The sequence below is a fragment of the Chelonoidis abingdonii genome, chromosome 4 (genome assembly GCF_003597395.2).
Source record: "Chelonoidis abingdonii isolate Lonesome George chromosome 4, CheloAbing_2.0, whole genome shotgun sequence".
Classification (NCBI taxonomy): domain Eukaryota; kingdom Metazoa; phylum Chordata; order Testudines; family Testudinidae; genus Chelonoidis; species Chelonoidis abingdonii.
In genome coordinates, this window is record NC_133772.1 from 59099304 (window position 1) to 59125542 (window position 26239).

General features: G+C 43.7%; 1 protein-coding gene across 1 annotated transcript; it reads right to left on the reverse strand.

Annotated features, from left to right (window-relative positions):
• Positions 1–268: 268 nt before the first annotated feature.
• On the reverse strand, positions 269–26222 carry RCN1 (reticulocalbin 1). The gene is made up of 7 exons (XM_032799586.2): positions 26041–26222; positions 25520–25755; positions 13359–13552; positions 8971–9146; positions 8181–8241; positions 2777–2976; positions 269–1815 (listed from the first exon to the last, which is right to left on the reverse strand). Exons 2-7 carry the CDS (start codon positions 25744–25746, stop codon positions 1708–1710), a joined length of 966 nt encoding a protein of 321 aa, XP_032655477.1. The 5' UTR covers positions 25747–25755; positions 26041–26222; the 3' UTR covers positions 269–1707.
• Positions 26223–26239: the final 17 nt, after the last annotated feature.

The following is a 26239-nucleotide window of genomic DNA, read 5'->3' on the forward strand; positions in this document are numbered from 1 at the left end:
TACACAGTCACTATTAGTCACTTTTCAAAGTAGAAATGTATTTTTAAGGATTTTTTCCCTCTGGCCTAGATTATCACTTTTTAATTTTTTAGCTGGCCTTGAAATTAATTTGCATTCAAAAATAATATTCCTAAGTGTGGAGTCACCAGTAGAATGACCCTGCTCAGTGTCAGCATATCAAGCTTTTTTCAAAACAAGGAGCACACATCCTAAAGGGAATGCGTGTGGATGCCTCCCCTGCCATTCACACGTGTGGATAAATTCCCCTGCCAGGGGTGATCCATTCTTTACATGGAACATAACATATTTTTATCTTCCTTTGGTGTGATTTATCAGTTGGAAATAAGAAGGAACCATGGCACGTGCCCAGCCAGCTCTCTGTGGGCCACCAGCAAGTGCTTCATGGTCTACGTATGGTCCGGAGACCACAGTTTTGGGAGCTACTGTTTAAAAGCTTGCTGTTGGTTCCTGTCTTTACTTCCCCCTCCCACATGACTCCTCTAACATTTCTGCACGTTCATAGTATCAAAAAGAACGTCATGGTTTTATTGTGCATGTCAACTCAGTAAAGGGGCTAAAACACTCACATGCGTGTATATAAAAAAGAACAGCTCATATTATACAGTAAAAAATGCAGCCATATGGAAAGTTTACTGTTCTGAAGGAAAACCATCCATCTATGGTACAATTTGGTGATATAAATGTGTGTATATATACAAACCAGCACTTTAAACCACATGCATCCCTGATGCAGCACAGAGGAGAACAGAAGGCCCATAATCTCAAGAAGGGTCCAGAGGGTAGATATCTCATTTCTTTTCCATGTGACATAAATGAGTCAGCAAAGGCCCTCCATGGTAAAAGTGGAGTGTGTAACTCATACAAAGTGTGGGATGAGTTAGAAAACAGGTCCATGTGCCATAATTCTTCTCAGGAAACAGCATAACCAACAGCCCACCAACCATCCCATATTACCTCTGCTGTTAGTAGTAGTAATTGTCAACATGGACTCTATTGTCCTCATCAAAGAACAACCTTGGGGTGACAGCCAGTGTGACAGATGTGCTACTTCTGATCAGTGAAAGGGAACTGGGGGCAGTGTGTAGTTCTAGGTGTTGCGCTCAAATGGTTAAGATCCACAGGGCTGGTGCACATGCCTGTATTCCAAGAGGTCTTATTCATTCAGCACCTCTGGACCCAACCAGGAGGAAAGACTGCAGCATGGAGGAAAAAAGGCGATGGCTCTTATCAGGTAAGATCTCTCCTTTACATGGGAAAGGGAGAATATGGTTCTAAATTCTTAGTTGCTATTTTTAAAAAAAACAAACACTAAACTTGGAATTTGTTTAAACATTCAATAAGTTTCTTCCTGATCAAAACTGCATTTCCCTACAGGAAAAACAACGGCATTTAAAGAAAATATGAACAACTTCTAATGAGCCTAAGAACTAAGTCTTAGACATTCATTTCCAAAGTGATACTGCAATCTATTCAGAACAGTGAGGTTTTTTTAAATAAAATCATAGTGACTAGCTCTTGCATTTAATGGTGCAGAGTAAGAGGCTATTTCTACCCCGTTTCTGAGGTAATAAGCTGTTATGTTAAAAACATATTGGTGCAAGTTATTCAGCTGGAAAAAAACCACAGTCATGTCATTAATGTGGTAAGAAACTGAACAGTCTGTGGCACACTGAGTTGTAAAAAATATCATAGTTCATCGTGATTTTTTGTGAGATCTTCCCCATAATTGGTAGCTTGGCTGCCAACAAACATGTTCCAGTTCTCTAGAATCTCCTCTTTGGTTAACTTTTGATCCTGGGAGGGGAGAAAAAAATTAAGTCTCTATTAGAACATTTTAAATACCAGGTAAAAGGAACATCAGTACAGGTTTCCGAGATGCCCAGTAGGAGACAATTCTCCAAAGAGGCTGCAGACAGTGGGTGAAATGCTGGCCCCTAGTGGAAGTCAATGGCATAATCCCATTGATTTCACTAAGGTCTGCATTTCACTCAATGTATTTCATAATTAACTGATTCCTACACAGAACTTTCAGCAGTAGGAATGTGGCACTAGTCTACTTGTGCCACCTCATCTTTTGTTTTTAACTTTTCTTTTTTGATTATTAATATGGAAAATATTTTCTCTCTGGTTTGGTGATGATCACCTACATTTAATAACTGAAGTGAAATCCTTCTAAAGTCAGCTCCGTATAAGGGTGTCTTGATCTTCCAAACTCCAGCAGTGGAGCATCAACAGGGTTGGAGAGAGGGGGAAAATCCTGCTGGGCAATGGTTCCTATCCAGGTGCTGCTGAATTATTAGTCCCCATCATAGTGGAGGCAGAAGGGATGGGCCAGACCTTAAGCTGCAAATCTGTCTTATTTCTTATAGTCTTCTATTTTTATCTTTCTCCTATTTATCTCTTAGTCCAGTTTTATACATAAATGTCCATGTCCCCTTTCAAAAGAGAAAAATCTGTTAGAATTTTTGGGTGTAGGGACATAGGTTGGAAAGCTCTCTAACACTAGGACAGCCAATGGGCCTACCTGAGTTCATAGTTATTTTATCAGCTATTTCTTGTGGTTTCTTACTTTTATCAACTCAAATTTATTTTGTTGCAGTAAGGCTCTAGCAAAACCATTTTTATCATCTGAAGCTCTACTCAGACTCTATTAATAAGAAAAGTCATTAAGAATCATCTCTTGCTGGCTGACACTAAAGGGAGCCACTTAAACTCTTAATCTAACATTTATGAAATATACCAGAACAATGAGTACCTTGTCTACGTCCGATTCATAGACTAAGTGCCTGGCTTCAGCTTGTGCGTGATCATAGTCTTGTGGGAGAATCCAGTGCCGAATCTCCTCTTTATCCAACTTCCCATCCTTGTTTATATCTCGAAAATCTGAAAACTGCTCACGCTCAGTAATTACCCAGTCAGGTTCGGGTCCACCTTCCTCATGTGAAAACATATCAGCTAGAGAGGAAACAAAGGTTTCAAAGTCCTATTTAGCTTGTCAATTATGCACAAAATGAAGACAGGCTAGTAGTAGAAATATCACAGTAATAGCTTGCACAGAGGTATTGTATGTTGTGTGGGGCAGGGCATAGGTGGAAGAGGAATGGGCACATGGATATGCACCTTGCTTTGCTCAAATGGCTTCACTATTGTTAGTTTTAGCCATTCTAAGATCACCCTTTTAGGATGCCAGAGCAATGCCACTTAAGTTAATGGGCAGTCCCAGGTGTAACTGAAAAGGAAATTGGCCCCAAATGTCTTCACCCAGTGATTTTTTTTTTTTACCCAGGTTACAAGCATGTGGTGATGTACCACTCTTTCACGAACCTCTCTTAATCTGCACTCATACTCTTTCAAGATGAGCTCAGATGTACTGGGGAAAGAGGAGAGGACCCACAGCTGCACTGCGTCTTGTCCCTGCCAGCAAGTGTCTTTGTCGATAACATCAGAATCCAACCAGAGAGTGGACGAGGGAATAAAAGGCACAGGAAAACTTAAGGAAACAAAAATCTGCTAAATGGAACTGGGTGGCTTTTGTCCTGCTTTTATGGAAGTCTCTGTGTGAGAGAAATACAGCTGAGTAGATATGTTCCTTTTTTAACCCTGGACTACTGAACAAACTGCAGCAAACTCCGCTGGAAGGTAAGGGGCTGCGCTATACTAGGAAAAGATCAGAAGAGCTGTGATGTGGCATGAGTTGATATACATCAGAGAGATACCTACTGTGAGGAAACTACACCTTATGGACATGATACAGCCCACTCATTGGTGACCTGGCTAGGGAAACAACTTGTGATAGACAGAGGATGATCAGTTCTGTTGCTCATTGCCCTGGTCCTCCCATCAGGACTCGCATACCAATCAACTCCCCCTGTCAGCAAGGCTCATTCTTTCCCACCCCCAACCTCTACTACTGTCCTGTTTAAAACTGAAACCTATTTTTTGGCCTCTGCTCTTGGTTGTCAGATTGTTCACATGGTTCTAGGTCAGGCTAAGTTTGAGGCCAACTCCATCCATGGGAAGTGTAGGTCCAACCCTCTTGAAGATTTGGTCCAAAATTAGCAATAAAAACAACATGTATGTACTGTACTAGGCTGGATTCTCCACTGCCGTAAGTGGATGTAGCTCCCATGACTAATGGAACTGAGTATGCTCATTTTAGTGAGAATTTGGCCCATTCTATCTAGGTGTTGTAACATGATTGGGAATTTTTAGTTTCTAAACTTTCTTGGGACCTGATACAAAGCCTATTGAAGTCAATGGAGAAGGGCCAATGCCTTCAATTGACTTTAGATTGGGCCCTTGATGAGGGGGGAAAACAAGCTGTGCAATGTCTGTGTGGGATTTATTTATTTTTAATCTACACAAAGCAAAAATGTGGGTATGACGTACTGTAGCCATAGTTTAAAGCAAAAAAAATTGCTGCTCTGTTTAGTCTAATCAAAGCATATGGGAAAATTTGTGCCTAAATTATCATAACTGTTGAAGAAAACTTCAAGAACCACGCAATGTTACTCTTTATTTTATTTTTCAATAAGTGCAGGCACACAAGAGTTACATTGTTTATCTGAAGCAACTGACACGTCCCGTCAATTTGATTTTATCATCTTTGCCAATGTGAGGTGGTCGTGACAAGAACATTCTATGCTCCTATCTATAGGAGACAAGAGGAACCAAGATTCACATGGTAACAAATGTTGACAACTACCTTGTAATTATATGTAGGTAGTGTCACTGAATAAACTTAAATTACTGGGGAAATTATGCTGCTCTGTTATTTCGGTCATACAAAAGCATTCACATCTTAAGGCTAAATATATTTCCAAGGAATAGAACCCCCTATGATTAATTAAGGTGTGGATATTGTTCTTGATTGTATGTGATGAGTGATCTTTACAATAGCATTAGAAACAAAAAGATTTTATCTGAGTTTGGTCCAATGCTTTTATGGTGCAAATTTCCTGATTAAAAAAATCAGTCACAAAGGGGCAGAGTGAGACGCTAGCTTCAGTGTCAGCATGACCTTTCACAAGTATAACACACACATCCTGTACTGCTGAGTCCCTGTCTTATGCTGCCACTGTGCCTTCCTGGCTCTGAGAGCAAGAGAGCAGACAAAAACCCAGTGTGCCTGAATTTTGACTAAAATAACTTGCAGGAACAGACCTACAGTTTACATTTCCCATTCTGCTCCCTTTGTGCCACTAGAGTGGTCATGACTAACCTTTAATTCAGGTATTTCACAATTTCTGAGTGCTTGCCTTTGCAAACTTAATGTCCTAAACCCCACACATGCATCAATAGCAGCACTGGGATCTTTAGAGCTACACCATTGTCCTCCACTTGAGCTAAAAGAAAAATTGGTAGTAGTGCTGTTAGGCAATAAAAAAATTAATCATGATTAATCGCACAATTAATTTTTTTGATTAATTGCGCTGTTAAAAAATGGAATACCTATTTTTATTACAAATATTTGCACTTCAAAAACAAAAGAAATAGTATTTTTCAATTCACCTCATACAAGTACTGTAATGCAATCTCTATTGTGGACGTTGAACTTATAAATGTAGAATTATGTACAAAAAAAGAACTGCACTCAAAAATAAAACAATGTAAAACTTCAGAGCCTACAAGTCCACTCTTTCCTACTTCTTGTTCAGTCAATCACTCAGACAAACAAGTTTGTTTACATTTGCAGGAGGTAATGCTGCCTGCCTCTTGTTTACAATGTCACCTAAAAGTGACAACAGGTGTTCGTATAATGACACTGTTGTAGCCGGCGTCACAAGATATTTATGTGCCAGATGCGCTAAAGATTTGTATGTCCCTTCATGCTTCGACCACTATTACAGAAGACGTGTCCAGGGTGATGATGGGTTCTGTAGATAACGATCTGAAGCAGAGCGGACTAATGCATGTTCACTTTCATCATCTGAGTCAGATGCCACCAGCAGAAGATTCAGTTTCTTTTTTTGGTTTGGGTTTTGTAATTTCCACATTGGAGTGATGCTCTTATAAGACTCTGAAAGCATGCTTCATACCTCGTCCCTCTCAGATTTTGGAAGGGACTTCAAATTCTTAAACCTTGGATCAAGTGCTGTAGCTATCTTTAAAAATCTCACATTGGTACCTTCTTTGCATTTTGTCAAATTTGCAGTGAAAGTGCTCTTAAAACGAACAACATGTGCTGACTGGGTCATAATCCGAGACTGTTCTAACATGAAATATATGCCAGAATGCGGGTAAAACAGAGCAGAAGATGTACCATTCTCCCCCAAGGAATTCAGTCAAAAATGTAATTAATACAATGTTTTTGTCTTAGTGATTGGCTGAACAAGCAGTAGGACTGAGTGGACTTGGAGGCTCTAAAGTTTTACAGTTTTGCTTTTGGAGTGCAGTTATGTAACAAAAAAAAATCTACATTTGTAAGTTGCATTTTCAGGATAAAGAGATTGTACTACAGTACTTGTATGAGGTGAATTGAAAAATACTATTTTTTTTGTTTATATTATTTTATCACAAATATTTGCACTGTAAAAATGATGAAGTGAGCACTATACACTTTGTATTCTGTGTTGTAACTGAAATCAATATATTTGAAAATGTAGAAAAACATCCACAAATATTTAATACATTTCAATTGGTATTCTATTGCTTTACAGTACAATTAAAACTATGATTAATCGTGATTTTTTTTAAATTGTGATTAATCTTTTTGAGTTAATTGTGTGAGTTAACTGAGATTAATCGACAGTCCTAACTGGTAGCAGTAGAAGGTGGTTATCTTATATGGACTGGCCACTAGAAAGGATGGGGAGGCCCATTTTGTCAGTGGGTTTCACAGCTATTTTCTAGACAGCAAAGGAATGATGAGACTCAGACATAAAGGGTTCGATTCTGGGTTCTGTAAGGGAGTGTTCTCTAATGGTTATAGACTCTTCTGCCCCAGTCTCTCCCTGTCCTTTTCTGCTCCTACCCTCTCCCCAGCTTCTGCCCCAGTTTCTCTGCTGCCAGTCCCCAACCCCCGCTCCTGGCCTTCCCCCGCTCCTTCTCCTGTTCCCCTCCCTGTCTCCTTCCCCAACTCCTTCCTCTGCTTCTGCCCTTTACCCAACTCTTGCCAGGACCTCCTATCTCCAACAATCCCCAATCTGCTTGTATCCTCCCCCCTCTAGCTCCTGCTCTCTCCCCCACACACATTTTTCTATTCCTGTCTCACTGAGCATTTTGTTCTTATCCCACCCCTATATCCTGCCCCACCTCTGCTCCTGCTCCAATCCACTTCTCTCCCAAATGTCAACCCCTCCCCTTTCTATGCACTCTGCCTCCTTCCCTTCGCAGTCCCTCTGCACTTGAGGCAGGCTCCTCCATGCTGCCAGGGTTCCATCGAGGAAGCACTGACATCACAGCAGGGAGCCCTGGCTCTTGGGAGGAGCAACCTATCCCCAGCTCAGCTCCTGCAGCAGAAGGTTGGAGCGTGATCACTCACTATGGAGATCGCACCTGAACGGAACTGCGTGAAGATGAAGCATGGTCAGTGCAGGTGGACTCTTCAGAGAATTTAGTTTCCAAATGCTAACAAGACCAAGCATATGGGAACTGATTTTTTTTCAGAAACTTGTAATTTGGCCATATTTTCACAGGCGCTGCAAAAGGCACATCCCTGATGAGAGGGTGACCCTTTCCACACCTCCCTCACCAAATTTCAAGTCTTCACTCCAAAACATGAAAGGAGTAGAGCTTCACAAGGAAACAGTTAATTCTTTTTTAAAACATGGGAGAAACAACATTTTTCTCTAACCTTTTTCTTGGAAGTGGCTGAACCATTTTACCTGACTTCCCCAGGGGGGAAAAAATGACATTGGGCATGGGAAAAAAAATCAGCCCTCACCTTTTAAGTTTGCCAAAGTTGTAAGAAACTAAAAACCAAGTCTTATAAATGGGAAGCATTAGGTAGACTTTGCTATAGGTGTCACTACATGCCTAAAATTGACAGAAACTTTTTGGTTTTCTTTGTTTAAAATGACTGAGTATGGGCATGCAGGTGATCTTCCTTGTGATACAAGTGTTGACTTAGATTTGAGATGAGATGGACTGGTGGAGTGGAGATTTCTAAAGTACTTGTGCTAAATGTTAAGGAGAGTCAACCCCATTCCAGCACTTACCAATGTACTCATCTTGATCCACAAAACCATCCTCGTTTTTGTCTATGTCCTCCAGTGTTTCCTGGAAAACATTTTTTTGTCAAAATGATCAAGAAATTACCAAAAATTCCAATAGCTCTCTTTACTAGTAGGTACCACTTCTCAAAATTATCAGAACTGAAATCCTAAGGGAAATCCTGAGTTATTGTACCATGTTTGGCTTTCCTCACTGCCCTTTTGGCAGATTTCACATTTGGGAGATGGCCTGCCCTTGTATTCCTGGTGCACAGAAATCTTGACACTGACCAACTCCAACGTGAGTTTCGTATTCAAAGGAACGCCCAGATCTCCTGTCAGAGTGAAGAAATTCCATGCATATGAATGGATTTGGCCACTTTGCTGTTGAACTATCTAGGTGGCACCTATCACTCTTGAATCCAGACACCAATTCCAAATTTTAAGTAAGGGCTTGTCTATATACAAACTTGCACCAACACATCTAAATCAGATTCTGTTCACAACTCCTGCTATTCCGGTGAAAGTTGGTGCCATGGATACTTTTATTCCCCTCTTTTTAAAAAAAAAACTCTAGTTAACCTGAAATAGGAGTCTTATTAATTTCACTGCAAGTCTATGTGTAAACGAGCCTTAAAAGAAGTGAATTCCATGAAGCACTTTCCTTTCTGTCCCCGAGCTGGCTACTATTTATGTCCAAGCCTGTTTCTAAAATCCTGAACTGAAAGGTTAGGGAAGTGCATCAAGGCTCAGAGGAATAAAAGCAAAGGAATTCAACTGGTTTTACTCTACTTACTAAGACGACAATGTCTTTCATATGCTCAAACTCCTCCGGATGAAGAAAGGCCGTGAACTCCTCACGAGTGGCAGTTGAGTCTCCATCCAGGTCTGCAGTTTTGAATCGCCTTTCATCCCTGGGCAGCATTTTTTTAAAACTGTGTTGATCAGTCGCATCTTGAAATTCTGGGTTTTCTAGAAATTAGTTAGACAATCTCAGAAGTGTGTGTCTCTGAAAATATTGCTGCATTGTCACCATACAATACTGCAATGATAGTGTATAGAAAAAGCTGCTGAAATACTTAGATCCTGTAGATTCTAAAATTACATAGTTCATTGTCAGGATGGTTGCTAAAGTGTCAGGATTTCCCTTGTGAAATCTTAAATTCATGGCCAGCCATTAAAGTGCGTTTGTGATCACAGGACTTGTGCTTACGAATGACTGGCTCAGTTTAGTAGTAATTGTGGTCTACAGGTGGGCAAGTGGAATTTACCATAAACTAAGAAATTAAGGTCCTCGAACAACCACTGTCATTTAGATCCAATTTATCTACATATATGCTGAGTCTTGTACAGAGCTTTAAACTCTTGCTGTATAGGGCTGATGAGGTAGTTAAGAGTCTGTATCCCAGCTTGTAGGAGGGAGATGTTTGTTCTGTTTTTTTTCCTGGTTTTGGACATGATCTAGTTGCATAGAATATACAGGATTTAGAGAAGCAGATTCCTCTGTTTAGCAGGGTATAGTGCTGCCACCTTTGCCCCTTTCAGCTGAAAGTGCGCCTTTATAGCGTTTAGGGCCCCAATTCAAATTCTATGGCAGTCATTCTGGGTGGATCTGTTGACCCAGAAGCTTTTATCACTCAGCCTTTATCTCTTAAGTCTGTGTCATATAAGACTCCCCAGTGCAGGTTATTGCAAGCAAGTTTTGATTTGATAACATTTTTCAATGATGGGAATTGATTTCTGTTTACTCTATGCTTATGACTGGGAGAAATCCTTTATGTCTGGGCCAAGGAGCTTCAGGACCATGATAAACACAAAGTTTACCTTGTCCTTGTATTCCTGCACAAAGATTTTTTGCCCAAGTCTGATTGTGTAAGGATTCCACTGATCTTTTTAAGGTAATTAATGACGTGTGAGCAGTTTAGAAAAGCTCACTTATCTTTTTTGGTTTGGTTTGTTTTTCAAGAAGAAAAGCATGATCTAATATCTCTCAAAAGAAATCAAAGATTTTATATTGCAAATCTCAGCCAGTCAGCATCACAGTGATGAATGCAGTATAAAACGCTTAGCTAGATGAAACTGCTGATTGGCCTGCAAAAAATCCTTACCATCTCCAACTCCTACATCATGAATAAGGCTACGATTTGGTCATGGAGGTCGCAGAATCTGTGACTTCCGCAGACCTCCATAACTTCAGTATGCAGTGGCTGGGAGCTGCATGGTACCTGTGACAGTGTACCCCATAAGGCTTTATGGGGTGGGGGTGCTCATAAATATGTATGATATAACTGGAATAGGGTTTTGCTACATATGCCATGTAACATATCTATGTAAAGGTTATGTTCATCCCAGTTGTATGCAGGCACCATTTGTGTGTTCAAAGTTATGAACATTGGCTGTATAATTACTTGATTTCTAAGTAGCCTTAGTTAAAACATTTGGTCACTTCTTGGGAAAGGAATGTGCAAATTAAGTGCTCAATCCAGAAGCACTTAACAGTAAAAAGAGCTTGAAAGGCTCCAATCCACATAAGACTTCCTGGAGACATACAAGATACCATGTGTAAATTGGCTTCTGCCTGTAAAGACTGAGTCATGCATGGACATGTGACTTGCCCAGGTGACTCCAGAACTCCATCTTGGAGCTGGACTTTGCATAGGAGTGAGGAAGGGGGTCTCCACTCACAAGAGAGAGTCTATTTAAACCCATGAGAGACCCCTCCATTTTGTCTTCAGCTGGCTAAAGAAGGAGCCTCTCCACCCCTGCCCCCCCAGGATACTGAAAGGAAACTGGAACAAAGGACAGTGTGCAAGGGGTGTGAGTGATTGCTGGACCCAGGCTAAAAGGAGATTAGCCTGTAAAAGGGAATATTCTGGAACTGGTGAGGAACTTACCTGTATTTAGTTTGATGAGACATAGATTTGCGCAGTTTATTTTCTTTTGGTTGGTAACTTACTTTGTTCTGTCTGTTACTACTTGGAACCACTTAAGCCCTATTTTCTATATTTAATAAAATCACTTTTTACTTATTAATTAACTCAGAGTATGTATTAGTACCGAGGGGACCAGGGGCGAACATCTGTGCATCTCTCTCGATCAGTGTTATAGAGAGCGAACAATTTATGAGTTTATCCTGCATACGCTTTATGCAGGATAAAACAGATTTATTTGGGTTTAGACCCCCTTGGGAGTTGAGCATCTGAGTGCTAAAGACCAGCACACTTCTGTTAGCTGCAGCTTTGGGGCAGGTAATTCAGACCCTGGGTCTTTGTTGGAGCATACAGGAGTGTCTGGCTGGCAAAACAGGGTGCTGGAGTCCTGAGCTGGCAGGGAAGACAGGAATAGATGTAGTCTTGGCACATCGGGTGGCAGCTCCCAAGGGGGTTTCTGTGATCCAACCTGTAACAGTACCCCCACCTCCTGTGGTAGCTGGGAGGTACCCCTGCCACCCAGAAACAACAAAACTGAAGAGACTAGGGAGTTCTGGTTTCAGAAACTGGCAGACTCACTAATGTTTATCTAGCAGCTACCTCTCTCCTAGGTGGTTTAAAACAATGAGATTTAAACTCAGTGGTATGAAACGAATGAGAATTCTAGAAAAATAGCATCACTAAACTAATTAAAAATCTTGAAAAAACAATTTCAAAATGAAGGCCTTTATAGACTCATCTGATTTTTAAATGACTACTTTGGGAAATGGTTTTGTGAATTTTAATTGTGCATTAAAACAAGATCAAGATATATCTGCCGCTCTCCAAAGCCTGGCTCTCGCACACAGTGAAATGTGTGTGTAGAAAGTCAGCACAAAACTGGGCACATCCTGAATCTCACTTACGCCCTCAAAATGGGATCAAAGTGGTGCATAAGAATTGTGCTGTCCCTCTGCGCAGACATGAATTTCATCCAGTCATGTCGAGCAGCGTGAGGTGGCCTTTGAGTCTGTAGGAGGCCTTTTCCTCCAGAATGAAAGTCAGTATGTTGACATATACTTCAATCAATACCTTCCTTCAAATGCTTTGGGTCTCCCTCTGATTACAACGTGCCCTAATTAAAGAACCTTCAGATGGTCTCCTTTGATCACATCTGAAAGCTGTACTTTTTTTAATAAGATGTGCAGTAGAATATTTCAGTTGAATCTTATTTAACCTTGTATCATCAGTGATTAACTTTTTTTTCGTGGGTAACCATTTTTAAAACATATGTATGCCGTTTTCATTTTAAAACAATTAAATGCAGAGGGGGTTCACGTTTTTCAGAGTGATTTCAGTGCTTATGAAAGAGCTTGGGCTTATGGCCCTGGTGAGAAGTAGAGTATCAATAGTAACAGCACAAGTTTCCTCATCCCACCCAAATACGTATCAGCCACATGCTGGAGGGTCCACATCCATCTTGGAGGGAGAAGAGAACCGTAATTCATTCAGGGCCTGGCTTCATGGGCTTTGGATCAGGCCCTTAATCCAAAGCCCTGCTGTTGAAATTGCAAACAGAAGTCCTGGTTTCAATGGTGGACACTTGCCCATTCAGAACTGGATCGAGACGCCCTGACCCCTTATGCCATCCAATTTCTGTACATGAAACACACTAAAACTCAACTGTTGAACTGTGGCCATATCAAGCACATCAGATTAAATCTTCCATGGGGACAAAAGAAAAGAATCACGTCTTTCAAATGTATTTTCAAATAAATGTTGCTTTAGGGGTTTTCATTTATAATTGATCATAATCTGTGGCATGTTCTGACAGAATAATTACATTCTATTTAGACCTGACATAAATGTTTAGCATCCAAACCGAAACTTCCGAGAAACAATGCAGCAAATACTTACTAGTCTCAACATATTTCTTTTGAAAGAAAGGTTTAAAAACAACAACACAGTTCCCTTAGTTTACTAATAGGAGCAGATGCTTTTAACTTAGCTTTGAAATTTTATTCACTTATTCTTCCCCTCCTGAAATCCCTATGCACAGAGGTGACCATGGTGCAGATTGGCTCTATTTTTCAAATGCACAACCAAGGAACTTTTGATCTTTGAACTATGTTAATTTACAATTTCACATAAGACTAGAATCTCCTAAAAGAGTTAGATGCCTGTGTCCAGTGATTTTGATAGATATGAAATTTCGGTCTCCCTAAGGGTTCTTTGAAAATTCCAGCCTAAAATGTTGCCTTTTGAGTAATCTTACCTAGATAATAACCATATGTGGCTTGTTTGTATTCTTCCCAGGATATTTTGTTATCCTTGTTTACATCATAATCTCTCCAGACTTTAGCCACATTTTCATAGATATAGCGTTTCTGCACTCGCTTAATCCAGTTTTTCAGTTCCTCTGTTGTGACATAGCCATCTTTGTTATCGTCTATTCTATCAACAATTTTCCTGCAAAGAGAGACACATCTTTAAGAGCTGGTAAAAAGAAATAAAATGCACATGCCAGTCCAGCTTTGCTAATCTACATGGGATCCTGACTGTGCCTGCCCTCTCTCCACAAAGAAGTACAGTAATTCCTCAGTTAACATTGTAGTTATGTTCCTGAAAAATGCAGCTAAGTGAAATGATGTTAAGCGAATCCAATTTCCCCATAAGAATTAATGTAAATGGGGAGGGGGGGTAGGTTCCAGGGCAGCTTTCCCTACTCTGCAAGCACCAGAGATGGTGGGGTTCAACCTTCAGCCCACCTACTCCACTCCTTCCCCCAAGCCTCGACCCTTGACCTGCTTCTTCTCCCCCCACCTCCTCCCCCTTTACTTTGCTCACTGCGTCCTAGCTCCTCCCCTCGCCCTCCCCTCCCTTCTAAACGCCAAGCCAGCTGATTGCCACGTAGGGGAGGGAGGGGGGAGGCGGGCCAAGTCCTCGCTCCTCCCCCTCCCTTCTGCCCGGGGCAATCAGTTGGCTTGTCGCATTCGGGAAGCAGGGGGAGCCTGCATGCCGAGTCCTCGCTCCTCCCCATTCCCTCCAAAATGCCGCAAGCCAGCTGATTGCCACCAGCAGGAGTGAGAGTGGAGGTGCGCCGAGTCCTTGCTCCTCTCGCCTCTCTCCTGCCCAGGGCAATCAGGGAACTTGCAGCATTGGGAAGCAGGAGGGAGGGGGAGGAGCGAGGACTCATCGCACCTCCCCCCCCCACCCCCGAATGCCTCAAGCCAGCTGATTGCCGCCAGCAGGAGGCGCCTGCCAGCCGAGTCCTCACTCCTCCCCCCTCCCTCCTCCTGGGGCAATCAGCTGGCTTGCCGCGTTCAGCAGGCAGGGAAGGGAGGGGGAGCCTGCACACTGAGTCCTCGCTCCTCCTCCTCCCTTCTGCCTCCAAAATGCTGCAAGCCAGCTGATTGCTGCAGGCAGGAGGAGGAGGGGGAAGGCACTGATCCACAGAGTCTGCCAGCGGGAGAGAGGCGCTGGGGCAAGGGAGCCCGTAGGAAGGCTGCCAGCTGTGAAGAAAGCAGGCAGCCAAACAGTGTAAGAGTGGAGCATTGCACAACTTTAAATGAATATGCTCCCTAATTGATCAGCAACATAATGAAACGTTAAGTGGGACGACTTTAAGTGAGGAGTTACTGTACGAGCCAAAGCTGCAGAGAGATGCTCTATCACAAAGCCCTGGTCTTCACTGGGGGAGGAGGGATGGGGGGAAAAAAAATCCATCTAAGTTACACAACTTCAGCTACATGAATAACGTAGCTGAAGTCGATATAATTAGATCGACTTACCGTGGTGTCTTCACCTGCTCTTGAAATTAAGTTAATTCGTAGTCACTGAAGTCTCAGCTGCCAGGTGCAGCCACATTGGCTTTATTTAATTCAGCCACCATCAAGCAATATAAAAGACCCAACAGAATTGTCTAGTCTTCATTGACCCACAATGAGTTCAACCTAAGTGAGCTGGCCGACATTTTGTTCAGTGAAGACTAGATGATTCTGTAGGATCTTTTATGGAGAAAGGGATGGGTGAGTCTGCCCCCGTAACTGCTCCTTCCACCTAGGGCAGCAAATTGCTCTCCATCTAAAGCAGTGTTCTTTTCTGAGCTACTTTAGTTCAATACCAAGTATGGGTTTTACTTAATTTTCAGCAATGATGCGTTTGATCTGCTATCGTCATTGGATTTGTAGCACATTACATCTTTACAGATCTCATTACAGACACGGGGTACAGACATATGCAGAGTCTGCCTTCTGCATTCATAACCAAGACTTTTCTGAAGGGGGGAAAAAAGAAGTGCTGCTAACTTTCACCTGAGAAATAAAAAAAGAACATGTTACCTGATTGGCCAGCTTTTTTCTTTTTGTATGTACCCCTCAGTGACTCTCCCCTGAAAGTCTGACACCACAATGGGACACATTTATCAATGGAATTGTCCCACAATGAATTTAACCTCAGTGAGTTGGCTGACATTTCGGTCTACTGTTAAATGCTAAAAGTAACTGAAATGTTTCTGCCAGGGGCCTAGAAAATATTTTACCCTATTGTTATTTTTAACACTTCCTCGGTATCTCCAGAACTGGTCAGAGCCAAGAGCTATGCTGCTTGTAGTCAGCACTGTTTATTTTTCCCTCAAGTGCAGTCTTCTATTTTTCTAGCTTAATTGCATCCCTGCCATGATCTACATGACTTATGGCTGCTTCCCACTAAAATGAAGGTGGGCAAGAAACAAAGTCTTATGTCTTTTTAAGGATGATGTGGCAAAAGAACAATAGCCTTCCGACTGCTTTGCAATGCAGCTAAAATTCATTCTTCAATCACAAAAGTCGTAGTGTCCCCATTTGAAGTGGCTCATTCTTTAACAAAGTGAAAATTCAGAGGTTTCACTGCCACAAGGCTACAAAACCAAAACTATACGCAATACTCGTTAAGCTGTCCCCACAAGCCCACAAAACTAAAAACCTCTTTCTCCCAGGGCTAAAGGGCCTGCTGCACAAAACCTCATATAGTCCCAGCAACTTCAGTGGGACTATGTTCAATACAAGCACTTAGGGAACATCCTGCCCCCAGCTCTCTAGCAGTGAAATCAGTTCAATTCTGTTGCACAAAGAGAGGGCAAATCTGGAAGGACACACAGAGGGTGCACAGAACCTACAGGTGCAGAACCTTGTACTACATATGGTAGCAGGGATATTTGGAGATGGGTGAAAGTAACTTAAAGGACTTACCTGTACTCCGGAGTCCTTAGGAGGGGGAGGGGTCTCTACCAGAAGAAGCGGGGCCTTTAAATACCCAGCACTTTAAATCAGGATTTAAAGAGCCCAGGGCTGGGGCTGTGGTACCAGCAGCTGGAAGCCCCGGGCCCTTTAAATCACCCCCAGAGCTACCAGCTGCAGAGGCGGATTGAAGCCCCGGGGCTGATTTAAAGGGCCTGGGGCACCAGCTGCTGCTACCGCAGCAGAGCCCCGGGCACTTTAAATCACCATCGGAGGGGGTCCCGGCATCTGATGGAGCTTTAAAGGGCCTGGGGCTCCACTGCAATAGCAGTAGCTGGGAGCCCCTGGCCCTTTAAATCATTGCCAGAGCTCCGCAGCTGCTACCCAGAGCTCAAGCAGCAGGGCTTGGGTGGTGATTTAAAGGGCCCCAGAGGCTAGCAGCAGTGGGAGCCCCAAGCCCTTTTAATTGCTACCTGAGCCGCACTGCCAGAGCCCCGGGGTAACAGCAGCAGCCGGGAGTTCGGGCTGCTGCTACCACCCCGGGCCCTTTAAATAGTCCCTGGAGCTCTGGGGTAGCGGCAGCGGTGCTCTGGCAGCAAGTTAAAGGGCCCAGGGCTGTAGCGGTGGCCAGGTCCCTGGCCCTTTAAATCACTGCCAGAGTCCCACCACCACTACCCCAGGGCTCCAGCAGGCTCTGGAGATGATTTAAAGGGCCCAGGGCGGTAGTGGCTACCGAAGCCCCAGACCCTTTAAATCGTCCCCAGAGCCCTGGGGAGGCGGTGGCAGGGCTCCCATGGCTATTTTAAGGGCAGGAGCAGTACCAGCTGCTGCAGCCCCAGACCCTTTAAATAGCCACCGGAGCCCCAACACCACTACCCCAGGCCTCTGGGGACAATTTAAAGGGCCTGCTTCCCCAGGGCTCTGGCAGCAGGGCTCTGGTGGAAATTTAAAGGGCCCAGGGCTCTAGCCACTGCTGGGAGCCCCAGGCCCTTTAAACTGCTGCCCAGGGAAGCTGATCCGCCCCGGTGCAGTGCACTGGCTCTTGCCAGTACACCGTACTGGGGCATACTGGCTTACTTTCACCTGTGTTTGGGGATGAAACAAGGATGGGCTAGCTACAACTAGGGGAAGGGGAGGGATTCTGAACTTCAGCCTTTTCTGCTTATGCCTGGTTGCTGGGTTGGGTGTCACTGCTGGCTTCTGGACTGGGTCTGATGCACAGCAGCAAGATTGCCACATTGGGCCCATATATAGTGCCAGAAGCCATTGGGCCATATATAGTGCCACATTGGGCCATATATAGTGCCAGAACAAGCATCTTCCTACCAATAAACAGACCCGAATGTCTTATTAAACTAGGATCAGACTGCACAGCAGCTTTATCACTGGGCTGGCTCTACAGCTTTTGTATCTGTTTGTTTGGGTTTTTTTGTCAGGAAGATTTCTCTTCGCTAGTAGATGAGCCTAATTTTAGAGTATATTAGTCAGCTCTCTTTTGCATTACAGCAACAGCAGAACATGGTTTTCTTAGGCCATGTCTACTATATGGTTACTACAGGAGCATAGCTGCAGTGCAGCAGATATGCTGCTGTAGTGCCGGAATTGTAGACGCATCCTACAGTGACAGGAGTTTTTCTGTCACTGTAGTTAATCCCCCTCCCCAAGGCACTAGCTAGGTCAATGGAAGAATTCTTCCATCAAGATCATGCTGTCTACACCAGAGGTTAGGTTAGCTTAACTATGGCACTCAGTGTTGTGAATTTTTCACACCTCTGAGTGCCAGAGCTATGTCAATCTAACTTTTAAGTGTAGACCAGGCCTAAGTGTTTCCATTATGAATCAGTCGTATACAACAGACTCTGTTATATTTATACCCATCTCATTTGTGTGACAATTACTTACTAAAGAAGCTGCACTCAGTTCGCTTAGAGCTGGGTCATGAATATTCTTATGCTGAATTAAAAGTATTTCCCAGACAATGGTTTTAAAAATAATGTTTTAATTAAATCTGTCCTCCTCCTTAAAGCCAACAGCTTGCTGAAAAATGATACCATTTGTGACCAAAGCTGCTGGGGATCCTAGCATTAAAAAGCATAAGGTACTTTCTGTCCTGATTTAATAAGCATCTTTTTAATATTTAAAGTTCCTCTTCTGTTGCAAAAGTTATTTTAATCAAAAGTGTGAAAAGCAGCAAAAGGCCTAAAAATGCCGAATTGAGTTAGAAGCTTTATTTGCACAGTTTGTGTCCTGTGATGTGTTTTCCACTTTGAGACTGGTCAGGATGCTGGTAAGCATAATCCTGGGGGAATTCTGTGCCCAAAAATGAAAAATTCTGCGCACAATATTTTAAAATTCTGCAAAATTCTACACATTCGTCAATATGATCATGCAAGTTTCAATTATTTTGGTAAATTATTTAAACTACAATACAATGGATGAAGCATAGGAATGGGGAGCACTGGAGGAAATCCCAAAGCCCTCTTTGTCTAATAGTAATGTAGCTAGGTTTGACCCTTTATTTCTAGTTGTTAGTCAACAAACATATGCAGCCATGTGCTCAGTGTTACATTATAGGCAACTGAAGAGCAAGTGAGGGATGGGGAATCAAAATCACAATTTATATTGGCTACTGACCATCTCCAGAAAGGTAAGTAGCAAACAGCTCATGGAGCACATTTTGATAGGAATTGCTTTCAGTCCAAAAATTTAGACCAGTTCTAATCACTAAAGCACCATAAGCATTTATAAGGCCATCCTGTCCTTTACGCCACTCTGGCAACATAAAGGAGACTTAAAACTTTTACACCTGTTTTATACTTCTAGGGGAATTCATAAAGACAATGGGAGCAATTTCACTAAGCAGGCAGGCTGCTACATTCTGCTCTGCCCCATGCCTACCTCCTCAGAGACACCTCAAAGCCTTGCCTCTCCATGCCAAGCATGCTGCAACAACAAGCAAGAGGGACAGAGTGTCTCTCTCCCTTTCACATGCACGACTGCCCAGCCCCCCCTGACCCATCCCAATGTTGATTTACATCTCTATCAGCTGCTCCGGGTGCCCGAACCAACCAGCCTGCGCTGCCTGAGAGGGGCACATGACTGCTCTTGTGGGCATCCCTTTGCTTCTGCACCAGAAGTCATTTTTCTGGGGGAAGCAAAGAAATCTGTGGTGAACGTGAATTCTGCGCATACACAGTGAGACAGAATTTCCCCAGGAGTATAAGCAAAACCACTTCAGGATTCTTTTAAGAAACACAGAATAAATCCATTTCTCAGAAATGCCGTATCAGGACAAATGTTCCCTTAAGTATGTGACACACATTAGTTCTATTAAAGACTATACTGTAGTGAATTAGAAGGCATTGTACTTCACACGACCTATCAATCAAAAAGCAAAACTATGCCTCTGTAATTATAGCTGAAGTTGGAGCCCTAGAGATTAGTTTACAGTCCATTTCTCCTTTATGCATATTACTCTCATATAGAATGATACAATTCTCATATAGAGAATTCCTGTGAATTCTCCCATCATGGGGAAAAAGAGTTTGAACCCCACAAAAGGGGGCCAGGAGTCCATCTATCAAACCTCCAGCTACCCAAAGTGAACTGGGGGCAAACAGCAGTTAGTCTGTCGGCAGATGAGTTGGGGAAGAGACTTGTTTTGATAGCAAAAATGAAGTAGATGTTTTCTTTATCAGAGAGTACTCAAATTCTGCTTGGACAGGAAGTCACAAACCATCCTGCTCCAGAACAGTCTGAAATTTGAGATACCAAGGCTGATTTTGTTTCTTTAAATATTGTACTGACTAATGGATGCTGTCAAAGAAAGGCAGCTGCAGGATCAAGTTAAAGTAATGGTTAACGATCAACAATGCTAGGAAAATCAAAGACCAATGGGTGTGTCTGATTCTGAAAATGAGAACAGTAGAAATTTGAAAAGGCATCACACTATCCATTTTAAAGAAACCAAAATGTACATAACTAGGGAGGAGGAGGTGGAGAAAGGAAAAGATGGTTCAAAACATATCTGTATTAAGTATCCCTGTATTTCCATATTTAATTCATGGATGTTTAAACTGGAGCTTCCTCTTTCGAAGCTGCACTCAGTTCTGGATTGAGCTTTCAAAACCCAGGCAGTATGGACAGTAGGAGACAGGAGAAGCATGTTGGAAGCTGTCCTACCTTAGGCAATATTTAGTCATTGAGCAACACACCAGTACACTTTCTTGTTCCTCAGATCTGTGTCCAAGGGGACAATCAAAGGGAGAGGTGTAATATCCTAACTGAAGCTTGGTTTAAAATGGACATAATATGAACCAGAGATGAGATATGCCAGAGACGAGAGTTCAGGTCCTGAGTTTACTGCTATGCTAGCTTTTTATTAGTCATAAGTGAATATGACTCAGTGTTAGGAATGGAATCCTCTATAGGACCAGAATAACTGAAAGAGTGCCTGCTGCCCTGCATCCCAGTATCACTTGGTGATGCTGAACTTCACTGAGTGTAATCTAGAAAGTTTGCAAGGCAGGGCCTTCTTCATCCGGGGAACCATAACTCTGGAATCCATAGATTCCGAGGCCAGGAGGGACCTTGGTGATCATCTAGTCCAGTGGTTCCCAAACTGGGGTTCGTGAACCCCTGGGGGTTCATAAAATGTTACAGAGGGTTCTCAGGGAAAAATTCCCTAATGGTGGACAGAGCTTTCCCTAGGGACCCCGGGCAGCAAGGGGCTAGCAGCCCGGAGCCCCTGGACTTCCAAGAGCTGAGCAAACATATATATTACACTGAGGAGATTTAAACTTCAAGACTCCTTATAAGAAATGGAAAGGAAGGTGGATATTTTTTTTGCTGTTTTTTAAATTAAATAGGCTGCTAGTATTCTTTTTTAAATTATTAAGAAGAACAAGTTTAAGCTTTGTTGTAATGTGTGGTGTTTGCCTGGACTGCTCAAGCCCTGAATGTTTGTGTAGGGGAAACTACTTGAGTTGGCTTCTTAAATATCTTCATGCTGTTTCACATCTGATACTCCTTGATGAAACATAAGAGACTTGTTTTAAATGTTATTCAGCGTGATACAAGCTACAAAAGAGAGATCTTGGAAGAATGTTGCCATTTTCATAATGTAATAAAAATACTGTAATGATAATTAATAATAGTGTGTAATAAGCATGTCATAAAAACAAATTTTATATTTCCAAGATCACTGCTTTCATAATTTATTCTCAGGTAAAGGAGAAAATACCTGGAAATATTCATTTTTAGGAGGGGGTTCGCGAGACTTGACATTTTGTTGAAAGAGGTTCACAGGTTGTTAAAGTTTGGGAACTACTGATCTAGTCTGATCTCTGTATAACACAGACCATAAACTCCCCCTGAGAAATGCCTAGTGCAGATCTTTTAGAAAAACCTCCAAACTTGATTTTGAAATTGTCAGTGATGGAGAATCCACCATGACCATTGATAAATTATCCCCTCAATCTTCATCACAATGCATTGGCAGTATTTCTGTGAGAGAGTCTGAAGAGTCCTGTTTAGTATGCTATTTATTGTAGGGTTGGTTTAGTGTTTACACCCATGTGTCTGTCTGTATCTCCCCTACATGATTCATGCGGTGAAAACTGAAATAACTGAAAATTAAATTTCACTTTGTGCTGATTTAGATTATTCAATAAAAGGTACTGCATACTATTTATATATAATTACATGGAGCTCCTGCTTCCTTCCATGGAAATAGTAAAGGCTTGTCTGCACAAGAAAGCTGTACCAGTTATATCTGTACTGCTATTCCCATATGGAAGGTGAATAAATATACTGGTGTAAGGCACCTATAACTTAATACCAATAATTATACTGGTATAACTTCCAAGTGTAGCCCCAGGCCAAAAAGTGATTCCAGCTTAAACTAAGAAGGCCTAAGATGTTTGTATGTTATATGTGAATCAGAGAGACAGTTTGCTTTTTATGTTGGGAGTGCTAAGTTTGCTAATTCCAGGCCTTTCAATAATTTGGACAAGTTACCCATTTATGCTAATTATGTTTTAAATATTTGTTACAGCATCTATTACTATTACTTGTATTTCAGTATCACTCAACAGGATCACAGACCCACTGTGCTTAGTGCTATACGAGACAGTCCTTACTGAGGGCTTGGCTACACTGGCACTTTACAGCGCTGCAACTTTCGCGCTCAGAGGTGTGAAAAAACACCCCCCTGAGCGCTGCAAGATGCAGCGCTGTAAGCTCTCAGGTACAGTGGGCAGCGCGGAACTGCGGCCCAGCGCTGCACGCTACACCCGTCAAAGGATGTGTTTTACATGCAGCGCTGAGAGAGCTCTCCCCCGCTGCCGCTCCAACCACACACACACTTCAAAGCCGCTGCTGCGGCAAGCCTTGAAAATTTCAAGTGTAAGCCAAGCCCTTACTGTCTTACACTCACATTGAAATAAAGCAATGAGTAAGGATAGACAAACAGTGGCAAGGAAAGGGGAGGCAGGCTGAGGTAATGCAGTCCATGTGTTCTAGAGGGATATTCAGGGCACAACTTGAGGCTACAAAGAAGTATGACAAATAATTTTTCCTTTACAAATCAATAAAACCATGTCTTCTTCAACTGGCCATTAAACCGACCAGTCCTATAGATGTCTGAGCAAAGTGGGTCTTAAGGAGGATCAAAGGATGAGAGGGTGATGACTAGATTCAAGGGATGATTGTCCCAAAGATAGAGGCAACGTGGAAGAACGAACAGGCACACTGTGGGAGAGGTTGACAAAGCCACCATAATTAGCAAGGGGAGAGACAAACATTATAAGTAAGGCTGCGAGTCTGTCACGGAAGTCATGATCCGTGACTTTCTGGGATCTCCATGACTTCTGCAGCAGCCCGAGCGACTGACCCCAGGGCCACCTGAGCAACTCTAGGCGGCTCTCAGGCCAAGCCGCCTGGCCACCTGCTGGGGCAGTCTTGGCCCCTCCCTCCAAGCACCAGCAGAGGTCCCAGGCTGGCACACCGCAAGCCGCTGCCTTCTCTGCTCCCAGCCCCCGAGCACCAGCAGAACGCCCAGGCACCCTCTGCCCCAGAGACGCAGCAAGCGCCCCAGTGCCCCCCACACCTACGACGACCCCCAAAGATTTAGCAGGCTATAATAGTATGGTCCATGGGCCTGAATTTTTTTTACTGCCTGTGCACTGTCCAGACTTTTAACTAAAAATACCCATGACTAATCTTAGCGTAATTGTAAGTCATGAAAAGCAAGTTGTAAGGTAGCAAAGTGAGGCAGGAAGCTTAGATGGCGATGCTGGAGAGTTAGCGAAGAGTTGCAGAAGTGAGGACACAGGGGTAAGAGCAATAGGTGCCAGCAGGGTGACTTTAAACAGCTGCCATTTTAAAGGGACTGGACACAGGCTGAGCTGGTGCAGAGGGAGTTGACAAGCAGTGCTACTCAAGGTGATGGGAGAAGCGGACGACTTGAAATGTTTATATGAAGGCTACGATACACGATAAGGAAAATTGAATAGCTTAAACCGATTTTATAAAACAGATAATATAAAGTTGATTGTGCGCGACACAACTAGCACATTAAATTCGGTGGTGTGCGTCCATAGGTCCGAGGCAGCATCGATTCCTGGAAGCAGTGCACCTGTGGGTAGCTACTGGTAAAATAATGAGGCCAATAATGTCAATTTCCGTCCACAACATAACACCCGATTAGAAATTCGATTTTAGCATTACTTCCTCTCGTTTTGGTAAGGAGTACAGAATCGATTTAAAAGCCCTTTAAAAATCGATATAGAAGAAGCCAGTGTAAGTGTGGACGGTGCAGCGTTAAATCGATTTAACGCTGTTAAAATTGGTTTAACAGCGTAGTGTAGACCAGGCCATAGTCTCAGTATGGTGCTGCCAGGGGTGGTGCAACCATTTAGGCGAACTAGGCGGTTGCCTGGGGTGCCAAAAAGCACCCCCAAATTTTTTTTAAATGGTTGAGCAGCCGCTGCTGATAGGGAGCCTGCAGCCCAGGGTGTCCTCTGGGTCAGGGCACCGCCAAGGGGGGCGGCAGGCAGCTCCCGTGGGGCTGCCACAGTGGTGCCTGCGTGCGGTCCACTGGTCCGCAGCTCGGATGGAGCTGCCACAGTCGTGCCTGCGGACGGTCGGCTGCTCACGCAGCTCCGGTGGACCGCCCGCAGGCACCACTGCGGCAGCTCCACTGGAGCCACGGGACCAGCGTGCTGGGGCCGCAAAATTGCCGTCTGCCTAGGGCATTCAAAACCCTAGCGCCGGTCCTGGGTGCTGCATATAGCTATCCTCAACTGGAGGAAGAAAAGCTTCAGTGCAAGGCCAGAGAAGTTGGAGGAGAGAAAAAGAAAAGATAATTTAAACAGAGGGAGTGAAACTAAGCCTTGAGTTTTCAGCATTTGTTTGTAAAATCAGTTTGGGCTGTGGGAGGAGAGGCAGTGGTCAAACAAATGTCATCCTGTAAAGTTCAATTTTGCGAGGCAACTTTTCCCACAAGTACCCTGTGAGTGGGCGGGCAATGCTCTGAAGTGACTAGCGCCACTGGAGGTCGGCTCGAGAAAGCCCTGTCACTCAGCTGGGAGTCAGCAAACCTCCCCAGAGATCTCTTGCTATGGAGAAATTTGCAAGCGCTGCATAATACCTGCGGCACTTGAATTAATTCTCACGCCTGACCACTGCCACACAACCCTTCACGCCTGGCTTTAGCTCGGGTGCAAAATTTCCGTTACAAAAACAAAAAGCGAAAGTAAGATTGAAACTTTTGCCTCTGAGGCTTCTTCCCAGCTCTTTTTCTGCAGAAATAATCCTTTCCGTACTATGCAGTGATGCAACGGGACCTCCCCTCTGCCACGTTATCAGCGTTTGATGGGGCGGGGGACCCTGTTCCCGTTAAGTGAGGCTCCGTGGCTGGGAAAGCCTATATTCCTCCACACTAGGGGCTGTTGCAACATAGGTGTAAAGCCACAGAAATCAAGGGTATTTCCCTCTCCAGTAAAAGCTCGTGTAGTTTCAAGGGCTCGCGCTCAGCCAGCCTACAATTACAGAAGCATTTTCAGGTTCTTGCTAGTGCAACGCCCTATTATTATTTCGATACGCTCATTTCACTTCCACTTGTTTAAAAAAGTTGTGCATTAAACTACTGCGGCAGAGTCCCTGTAATGCATCTCCTTGGAGAGGGCCGTTCCCTTCCACTCCTAGGAGCCCATCTTACCCTAGCTTCTCTTTGCTTTCTTCTGCGGTGAGCTGATCGAAAGTCTTAGCTTCCTCCTTGCCCAGAAAAGCCTCATGGTCATACTGGAAGCTTTGGTTATCTTCGTGCAGCAGATCGCTGAGTGGAGGGTCTGGATGAGCGACCCTCTCCTTCCTGAGAGTGGGTTTGCTGAATGACCCTCCTGTGCAAAGCAGCAGCACGAAACAGCAGGCAGCCTGGAAGCCCATTCTCTGGTCCTAGCAAGGCCGGATCCGCCACAGCCCGGGGGAAAGAAAGGGAGAGAAGAGTGCTACGTGAGTTTGTTACAAATAAGGAATCAGGGGAGAAGAAATGTCAACTTATGACACATGGATCAAGTCATCCAACGTGCTGCATCACCTCCAAAAGCACCCGCACGCGTGGAACCTCTAGCACCGGTCCCTACGTGCAGCAGCTGAGCCTGGTACCTTTCAGCTCCCAAGCACACACACTTACGCTCCCCACATCTCGACAGACAGCGAGCGGCACCCCTTGCCACATACCAGCTGTTGCTGAGAGTCTATCGCCCAGGTAGCCCTGGGAATGCAGCTGCAAGTTGCAAATGACCCACTTGTGGGCTGTGATCACAAGCCCCTCAGCCTTCCTCCCTAACGAGTCACGTGAGAGATTGCAAGGAAAGGTTGTCCCCAGATGTTACAGCGCTTGCTATTGGGCAGGGGAGGCTGTGTGCCTGCTGGAGGG